The sequence below is a fragment of the Talpa occidentalis genome, unplaced genomic scaffold (genome assembly GCF_014898055.3).
Source record: "Talpa occidentalis isolate TD23 unplaced genomic scaffold, MPIMG_talOcc4v2.1 talOcc4.14, whole genome shotgun sequence".
Classification (NCBI taxonomy): Eukaryota; Metazoa; Chordata; class Mammalia; order Eulipotyphla; family Talpidae; genus Talpa; species Talpa occidentalis.
In genome coordinates this window covers 15,970,472-15,980,020 of record NW_023601433.1, presented here as the reverse complement: position 1 = coordinate 15,980,020, position 9,549 = coordinate 15,970,472, and the positions used below count along the sequence as shown (strand labels likewise).

At 44.6% G+C, this 9,549-nt stretch overlaps 1 protein-coding gene across 2 annotated transcripts in view; it reads left to right on the top strand.

The window, feature by feature from the left end:
• Positions 1–2,083: 2,083 nt before the first annotated feature.
• GABRB3 (gamma-aminobutyric acid type A receptor subunit beta3) overlaps positions 2,084–9,549 on the top strand; it is a 179,049-nt gene continuing 171,583 nt past the window's right edge. Inside the window, exons 1-3 of one of the 2 annotated variants that reach the window (XM_054694801.1) lie at positions 2,084–2,163; positions 3,036–3,127; positions 3,369–3,436. In XM_054694801.1, the coding sequence (XP_054550776.1) occupies positions 2,084–2,163; positions 3,036–3,127; positions 3,369–3,436 (240 nt within the window). Of the gene's footprint in view, positions 2,164–2,735; positions 2,908–3,035; positions 3,128–3,368; positions 3,437–9,549 lie in introns of those variants that run through there. The other variant, XM_037510122.2, reaches the window with a different exon arrangement.

The window sequence follows — 9,549 nt, the reverse complement described above, 5'->3', positions numbered from 1 at the left end:
GACGACTTAACTTGGATTCCCCAGAAGACATATTGAGGCAAATTTTAAGAGTTAACATTTTACTAAGGCATGTACTGCTGATGAAATGAAGGTGAAGGAAAAGGGTTATTGAGACATGAAAGGAGAGGGAACAGATAGGAGTATCTACTTTATGTCAGAATATTTCTCAGGGGGACATCAAAAGAAGAGTGATTTACCCACTGGCTTCCATCTTCCATTTGTCAACGTTTCCCCACATGGACGGCTAACTCTCCTGCAATTTCAGGTTGCTCACATGTGGGTGCCAGTACCTTGGATCTTGTCAATTAAAAAGCCTGAAGGTGGGAGATGAGACACAAACAATGCAGACATGAGGTGAGGGAAGGTGGGGTTGTTTCCATGTAAAGTTTATTAGATTCTTGCAAAACTGTTTGGTGAAGTAGCAAGTTTGATGATATTAATAAGTAGGGCCACAAATCCCAGAGACTGGTTGAAGTCAAGAAGGGCTGAGGTAGCACATGGTTGGATAATGATAACATTTGTAATATTGTTTTGAATGTCTTTGAATGTATAAAATAGCAGAAAGAGGGCCTCCCCTGGTGGCGCAGCAGTTGAATGCTGGGCTGCGAAGGTGCCACAGGCGAGGGTCCCACATGGTGCACAGACCTCTCCTCACTCACCCGCTGCTCCCCTCAGCAGTGTATTTCGTCACTCTGCCTGTTCTGTTCCCTGCTCTGTCTCTGGTGAATTCTCTTACCCTTCTGAGCTTCTGACTGTACCCAGTGCTTGTATAATAAATAAATAAATCTTTAAAAAATAGCAGAAAGAGTGATGATTCTTGTTATATTTTTGGATTTACTCAACTACCTTACTTTTATTGTTCACTTTGTGTAGTTGTGATCCGCAGGAGGTCATTTCTCTAAAAAAGGTATATGCAAATAGGAAAAATAGCCAAAACATGTACACAGAAGGGAAGGTATGATAATACAGAACTCATTTTCTAGATAACTCCTTGCACATTAGCAGGACACAGAACACAAAGTAGTTGTGAATAGACTTTTCCGGAAAATAATTAGGGAGCTATATTTATCTCTTAACCTATCTTAATATCAACCTTTCAGGTTCTGCGGCCACATTTTCTGTTCCAAAAATAAAATTGCTGATTTCTTTAAAAGGCAATGGTATTTAAAATTAATGCACAGAAACCTGCCAGCTTGAGAATAAGGGTCTAGATTTAGATACTTACCTATGTGAAGTCTTGACAATAGAAAACCTTAAGCTTTATAGAAAAACACGCGTCAATACAGAGGAGCAGTGATCTATTATTAACCATTCATTAAGTCCTAAGATGGTCCAAAGGAGTCTACAGAGCACAAAAAATGAACTCGATTTGTAGGTTTTTTTTTTTTTTTGGTTGACCACAAGTAGGATTGTATAACCGTCTTCTTTCATATGAGAAGTCTGAGGCACAGAGAAACATCATTTAGAATCATTCACAAAAGAAAAATAATCTATGGCCATGGATGTGCAGACACCCCTTAAGCACCCAGTGGTGACAGACAGGACAGGGGGGAGTGTGGCGTACATAGGGCTGCAGCTTGGTCAAGGTGTGTGTGAGCAGTCTTCGAAGGAGAACCAAAATATGGGGCCTGTCAGGCGGACAGCAGAGCCCCTGGCCGTATATTAAGAACCATGGACAGCACCAGACTGCGCCAGAAAGGCGGGTTGTTTTGCGTCCCTGGAATGACAGGGGTCTCCTTGTTTGATTCAGACCTCCGCTTATTGATAATAAAATACGCATTTCCAGGCTCCTTTTTAGCATTCATTACAAATGTATTTATGTGAGCGAGGAGGATCCAGTGCTCACATGAGGTGTTCAGGAGTACAGGTAAGAGGAATAGTTTAAAGAACAGATTTTTTAAAAAACGGTTTCCTCTCATAAATAATTAATAGAGCCGCCATGCAAGGGGCCGGAAGATGGAAGGTGGGTCTGGCGGGAAAGCCCACGGGTGGGGGCAGGGGCGGGGATCCCCGCGTCGCCGTCTGAATGCTCCGTGACTGGGAAGAGCGGATCCCACCCAGGTGAAATCGGAAGAGCAGCGCCATGTGCTCAGGTCTCCTGGCCCTGCTGCTGCCAATCTGGCTGTCCTGGACTCTGGGGACTCGGGGCTCTGAGCCCCACAGGTGAGGCAGGGGGCTTTCCTGGGCGCCGCAGCTTCCTTCCAGGCGCTGCAGCCGGCACCCGGCGGGCAGGGGCGCAGCGCTGCACCCCCTGGCACTTAGCCTGCGCCGCAGCCGGGCGGGGGTCGTGGTGAGGAGATCGGGTCCGGGAGGGGCGGGAGGAGGCGAATCGCTTTTCCCTGACGAATTCTGCCAGCGTCGTGGCCGCCCCGGGTCCTCGCCCTCGCCAGGTCTCGGGGACCCCAGGGGGGCCGGCGTTCGGGCGGACCCCGGCCCTGCTTGGAGCCGCGCAGCCGCAGCTGCCGCCTGCCCTCGGGGGCCGGGACCGGCGCTGACTCCCCGCCGCCCCGGGGCTCGGGCTCGGCGGCCGGGGCCGGAGGGCGCCTCGCGGGCCGTGGCCACCCGGCGCGTCGTGCGCGGGGGCGGGTGGGGAGCGCGGCGCAGCGGGCTCCGCCTCCAGCTCGCCCAGCCCGCGCGCCCCCCTCCGCCGGGCTCCCGCGGCTCCTCCTCTCCCCGCGCCCGCTCCTCCCCCTCCGCCCGCCCCTCCCCCTCCGCCTCCTCCGCTCGGGGCCAGCGCGGCGGCGGCGGCAGCAGCAGGAGCAGCCCCGGCTGCGGGTCGCGACGGCGGCGGGGCGCCCCCTCCCCCGTGCCGGGGCGCGGCGGAGGGATGTGGGGCTTTGCGGGAGGAAGGCTTTTCGGCATCTTCTCGGCCCCGGTGCTGGTGGCGGTGGTGTGCTGCGCGCAGAGGTAGGGTCGCGGGGGGCCGGCGGGCAGCGGGCCGGGCGGCGGGCGAGGCGCGGGGGTGTGCGCGCCGGGCGCGGGCGGGGGCGCGGCCGCCCGAGGCTCATCTCGGTGCCCCTTGCTCCCTCGCCCAGCGTGAACGATCCCGGGAACATGTCCTTTGTGAAGGAGACGGTGGACAAGCTGTTGAAAGGCTACGACATTCGCCTAAGACCCGACTTCGGGGGTAAGTGGGGTGCGCGCGGCCGCTGCGGGAAGAGCCACCCACCGCGCCGGCGGCCTGGGCGGAGAAGGGGGGCGGGGGCCGCTTCCGCCGGGCTGCGGCGGGATGGGGGTGCGGCGGGAGCGCTTCGCTGGCGACCCCCCCTCAGATGCCGCCCGCCCCTCGCCCCGCCGCCGGCACCCTTAGAGCCACCCGCGCCCCTTGCTCCAGTCTGGCTCATCCCCGTGTTGTGCGCTTCCCGCAGGACCCCCGGTCTGCGTGGGGATGAACATCGACATCGCCAGCATAGACATGGTTTCCGAAGTCAACATGGTGAGTGCCCGCCCTCCTCGGGGCTTCCCTCTAGCTCCTGCCGGGCTGTCGGGGCCCGCAGGCGCCCACAGGGCTGGGCCAGAGGCCTTTCCTGCGGGGTCCAGCTTCCCGGCCCGGCAGAGGGAGCGGCGCTCCAGGGTGCCAGCCTCCTGCGCGCGCGGTTCCCCCACCCCTGGGTGTGCGCGGTGGGCGTCGCTGGCGTCGGAGCCGTGCGGAGAGCGCACCCTTCCTGCGGAAGGGGTCCTGGGCTGGCCTAGCGCTCGGTGTTCACCGCCGCCCTCCTGTTCCGAGTTCCTCCGGCGCTCTGTCAGCTGGTCCCGAGGTTTCCCAAGCGCTTCTTGCCTCCTTAGCAACAGGCCACTGGGAAGGGGAAGAGAGGCGAGTTGTGGGGGTGAATCATAGTCTAGTTAAGAGGCACTTAAGGTTTCCTTTGTTGTCTTCTGGGAAGAGATGCTGGCACTTGTAGAGAACCAGGGGCGGTGGTCTGTGCACTGGTGGGGGTAGCTCAGAGCAGTTTCCTGGGACTCAGAGACTTTGCTGGAGGCAAACTCTCCAGCCGTGCAGCCGGCAGCCCTGCTCCGCCGGTCGCTGTCCAAGGTGCTGACGGCGTCTTGGCTGCTCCTTGAGCTGGATGGAGGGCCTGTGCTGCAGGCGAGCTCTCTGAAGGGGCGGCTATGCCTGGAGATCTCAAGGCTAGTGAGTCTCTCTTAGGGTTTTGTTAATGATGACAGGATTCTAATTCTGACCTGTGGAAAGCGGAGGAGGTCTGTCTCTGTCCCGAAGTGCGAAGTGGGTGTCACAGACTTTTTGTTTGGGGCACTTCAAGACAACAGGGTACGCAGAGAAAAATGATCCTATTCATTTATTCATTGAGTTGACATACCATGGAATTTGGAAGTAAGTTTATTTTTTGCTGGATGACACTTTAGGGATTGTAAGAATGAGCATTTCTAAGGAGAAATCATTTGGCAACTTTTCTTTCCGACATATAACGCTGGGAGTATATTGAGGCATGGTTTCGGAAACTCTGTAGGTCTCTATGGTGTACATCAGAGTCAGGTGGAAAAATTGGCTTCAAAAGCAGACTCCCAGTTTCCTCTTTACTCTAAGAGATTCTGATCCTACTGGTGTGGAGTGGAATGTTGGGGTTTCTGCATTTAAAATTAGTCCTTCAGATTATTTTGAAGCAGATATTTTATGGACAGCATTTTGAGAAACATTGCAATAAGTCATAAAAATATAGACTCACAAATAAACTAAAACACTAAATAGGTGGTAATGTCATATATTTAGAAGTATATGCTACTGTGGATTTGTGGTAATAAATCTTTGACTATGTGAAACTCTTTCCATTAATTTTTTTCTCTTTACCTCAAGATTTTAAAATTATGCGTCATTTTTTTTTTAAAATGTATCCTTTCCATGTATTATCACTTACGATCTTTATATGCAAGGTATTATAACAATAACAGTGGTAGCAAGAAACACAGAAGGAATGCCTTTATATAAAATTAATTTTAAATAAGATACATTTTACTTTTTTGTAATTTTATAAAAGTAGTTGTGTCCTGAAGATATGTTTTATGATCTTAAGGAAAGAAATTAGTATATTCAATATCTACTCTCTGGATTTCAAGTGAAAGAAATATATTGGTGTGACCAGTTAACAACTCTATACAATATTAAACCAACCAGAAGAATGAGAATGTGTTCTTACAGAATATTGCATGTTTTCTCTGAGTTAATTTTTAAACTTTGTGATACAATTGCTTTGGCACCATGTTCATATTTGATACCTTCAAAAACTTCATCAATAGTTGCTAATTCATGCGCTGTGAATTGAGGTGTTCCAATTTTCCCTGTACCCAATAATAGAAAGACAAATGGAAGATGCAGGTTATTATATTGAATTATCCCAAAGTCAGTGACTATGCATAACACAGGCATGGGACACTTCTGTGCTCTTTTTTTTTTCTCTGCATTCTCATGATGCTAATTTTTCTGGTTCTGTAAACATAAATTTATTATAAACAAAATTGGATACTAGTAGAATTTGAGCTTGAAGGCCATTGGACAGGTGCCATTTGAAACATCTTCCATAGTGCTTTGGTTAATATCATGCTCTAGAAAAGTCCAATTTCCCTTAACATATATGCTCATGATCATGGCTATGATATTTGACTTATTATTAAAGGAAATTAAGAAAGCAATGATTAAGTATTTATTTTGATAGTCCCGTTTTATTGGGAAAGATGAGGCAATATGTGAATATAAAATTATAGCTGTCATTAAGTCATGTTGCTTAAAAATGGTAAATTTTATTTATGAGCTTTCTTAATCACTTTACTAGTCACACAAAACTAATTTTTGTAAGATTATGAAACTAAATGAGGAATGGTCTTGCTTTAAGGATATTGTAACCATTAGAAGAGAAATGTGGAACAAGAGAGAAATGTCAAATGGTTATAACAAAAATTAGGATGTGATAAGTTCCATCAGAGAAAAAGAAAAGTGCACATAAAAAAGAGCGAAGCCTGGAGGAAGAAAAAGGAATGAGAGAGAGAGAGAGAGAGAGAGAGAGAGAGAGAGAGAGAGAGAGAGGAAGAAGAAGAAGGAGGGGGGAGGGAGAGAGGGAGATTATTTCTGGCTTGAAAACTTTCATGAAAAGTAATTTTGTTTGGATGAGAAGGGTCAAGGCTCCTATAGATGGAGGAGGATGAGAAGGATGTTCTGGGTTAAGAAATAAAATGGGAAATATATGGACAGAGAAGAGTATCACAGATTGTGAAGTGTAGATTTGAAAGATGAAGTTGGAAAAGCAGCACAGACCCTTGTTCGCTTAGGCCCTTCTCTGCCATGCCAAAGACTTCAGATGCTACTTTTCAAGAAATAAAAGGCCTATAAATAAATGTTCTTAAGCTGGTGACTGACATGTGGTTTAGGATGAATATTTTGGCCAAAATGTAAATTTAGATAGAGAAGTGAGGATATTGAGGTAGAAGAGTGAAATTTGCAAAAAGACTTCAGGATATATAGTCATGGAAAGTCATTCCTTGAAATTTTTCTCCTCAGGCTGTCATAGATCTATTTTTGAAAATGTCTATTTAGAGAAATATATAAAATTTTTTTCTATATTTAGAATATAAAAATGTGTAAAACAAGTGTACTTCAAGGCAGGACATATGTGTACTTGTTCATGAACTTTGGGGGTGACTAGAAAGAATGACAGCAGATATTGCACAATTGTTATGCTGTTGCTTTTCTTTTTTAATGATTATAAAGCACATGCAGTACAGACAGATGACTCCCAAATACTGACTCTGACTTAATAAACAAATAAATAGGTACATTATGCATATACACTTATGTACTGTCACACATTGTGATGTTTTGTAGAAATAATCTAAGATGGATTTGAGTGTTTTAACATTTATCTTTATTTATATAGCCTGTTTGATGGTTAATGGCGATAGTCCATTTTTCCTAATCTTCAGTTTTTCTTTTCATGCGCTTGTTTTAATTAGCTGACCTGACAAAAATCAAAGATCATTTTATTTCATGTAACTATCTTTGTTTCTCTTAGGTCTTGTTTTAAAATTTCAGATTACCTTTTAAATTATCTAAGATTAAGTAATTATTGAAATTTACTTAATCTGCATATTTAAGTAAGATTGTATATATGACAGAATAGTGTTTACTAGAATTTTTATATGCATGTGTTATAATTCTGGTACTTAGCATTTGGCCCCAGTGTTTAACAAACCTGTGTTGACAAAATAGATGGAGAGTGGGGCCTCCCTGGCGGCACAGGGGTTAAAGGTCTCAGTGTTATTAATCTGTTGGCAGCCACTGCGCCAGGGAGCTGACCCACATGGCACAGTAGACCTCTCCTGTCTCGCCCTCTGCTTCACTTAGCAGTGTATTTCAGTAGGTCCGCCTGTTCTGCTCCTTACTCTGTCTTTGGTGAATCCTCTGTCACCGCCCTCCTCTCCCCCCACCTCTGGCCTATACACCAATTTTTGGATGCATAAATAAAAATAAATCTTAAAAAAATAAATAGACATATAAACAGAGGAATATTATTGAAAACACAAGTAACAGAAGGAAGATAAAAGAAAACATAAGGAAAGTAAAAAATAAAACAATCAAAAAACTTTAATTTAAAAGCAGTGTTTTAAACGAGTCATGAGTTTTTAAAGTTTGAAAATTCGAATAAGCCATTTGTTAATTTGATTTGTTAATTCAGGACAGAAATTTTCATTTTCAGTTAATTAACTATAAAGAAGGAAGAATATAAAACTCAAACTCTAGTATTATTAACACTAATTTCTATGACTTAATTTGTACCTTGTTATTACTTTCTACTTAATTAGTTCATTAAAATGAGCTCAACCCAAATGAAAATGTAACGACAGGATTTTCTTTTAAATTTTATGCATATAAATCATCACTTACTTTCTTTTTTTGTAGTGATGGGTTCCTTATATGTAATGTAATGTGTACACTTAGTTATGAGATCTATTCATATACTTAGTTACTTCTTTTGTGTTGTCTTTCTTTTTTGTTGCATTTTTTTTTTATAAAACTCATTTCTTTAAAGTGCCCTGAGTAAAATAAGTGTGGTGCATAAGAACATAGACTTATGTTCTTATGATAGAAGCCCAAGAAACAGCTTTTGGAGTTGTATAACTGTAAAATGGATGCCATCTTACTAATGTGCAAAACCATGCATGCACACATCAGCACTACCACTTATGTCTCTTCTCTTTTCAGAAAAGTAGGAAAGGGGAAGGGGTCATCTTTGCTAGAATGATCTGGGAATTGCGATTTGGATAATTCGTATAGGCATTTTTCTGTCAAACTTACGTGAATCAACCCCACATTTCAGTATGGAGGTTGCTTTGCCAGTAGTGATTGCTGAGTGAGCACCCCATGTCCAGCACCTTGCTAGGTTCTCAGGAAGAATAGCTCAATCTCAGGGGTCCAAGTAGTATACTGAAAATAGCCTAAAGTTATTGGGAACTGTGGGTTCTTTTTCCAAATCTTTAAGAACCTCTATACTTAGTAAGTCACTTAAGACCCAGTAATTCCTTCAAAGGCGTCCCAACTGCTTATGGCATGTCCACAGAATTCATTCCCATGTGATATCACCAAGAATTTAGCTTGACAGTGAGAATCCTGATAAAGACACCCACAGTCATAGCCACGCAAACACATGTGAGAAACTTATCCTTGACTTTTGGAGTGGTCTGGGGCATATAATCAGAGTTTGCGTCTAAGTTGTTACCACATTTTAAAGGTAAGGAATGTGATAATTCTCTTATTATAAAGTAAGCTGGGGGATGACTCAGCAGAAAGGGAAAAGTGTTTCCCTGACCCAGTTGGGGTTGGAAAACTGCTTGCATGGAAGGCACTCCTGGGGTAAAGTCCATGGGGCGTGTTGGCATTTGGTTCCAGATTGCTGCATTTTGGAGGTAAGACTGTTTATTGAGGACATTACTTTTCACTGGCAGTATGTTTTATGCATAAGTTATGATCATACATCAGTGCTGGGGCACTGATAAGAAAGTATATAATGAACTTCAGAGATGGATGAGAATAATACCTTACATAATATGCTCTTTATGAAAGGAGGTTTGTGTTTAATATTAGAAGGAATGGTATGCAGAGTGCAAAGAGAATGCATTTTGTCTTTCCCCTCAGGGAGGTTGTAAAGCTTATGTTGCTACATCTCTTAAAAGTGAATCTTACATGCACTGTTCTGTTGTGAAAGACCTCTGGCTTAAACCTGTGCCAGGCTTAGGTGCATTGGATGTTGCAAATCAGCTTATTTACATATCGCTAAAGAAATTTCCAATTTTCACAATGAAAGTTGTATGAATACAATACTTAATTTTGCACAATCTGATATTTGTGATAGCCCTTCTTTTCTTCTGTGGTAATAGAATCCTTCCTTTTGATATGGAGGTCTGGATCATATCACACATACAGTTATGTGTGTGACTGTCATGTCATTGCATTTTGAAGACTACCTAGCATTTGGTATAAGTAAATGGAGACTATGTACCACTTGGAACCTTTGAAACCATTTTGTAATATATGTGGAGGTGTAA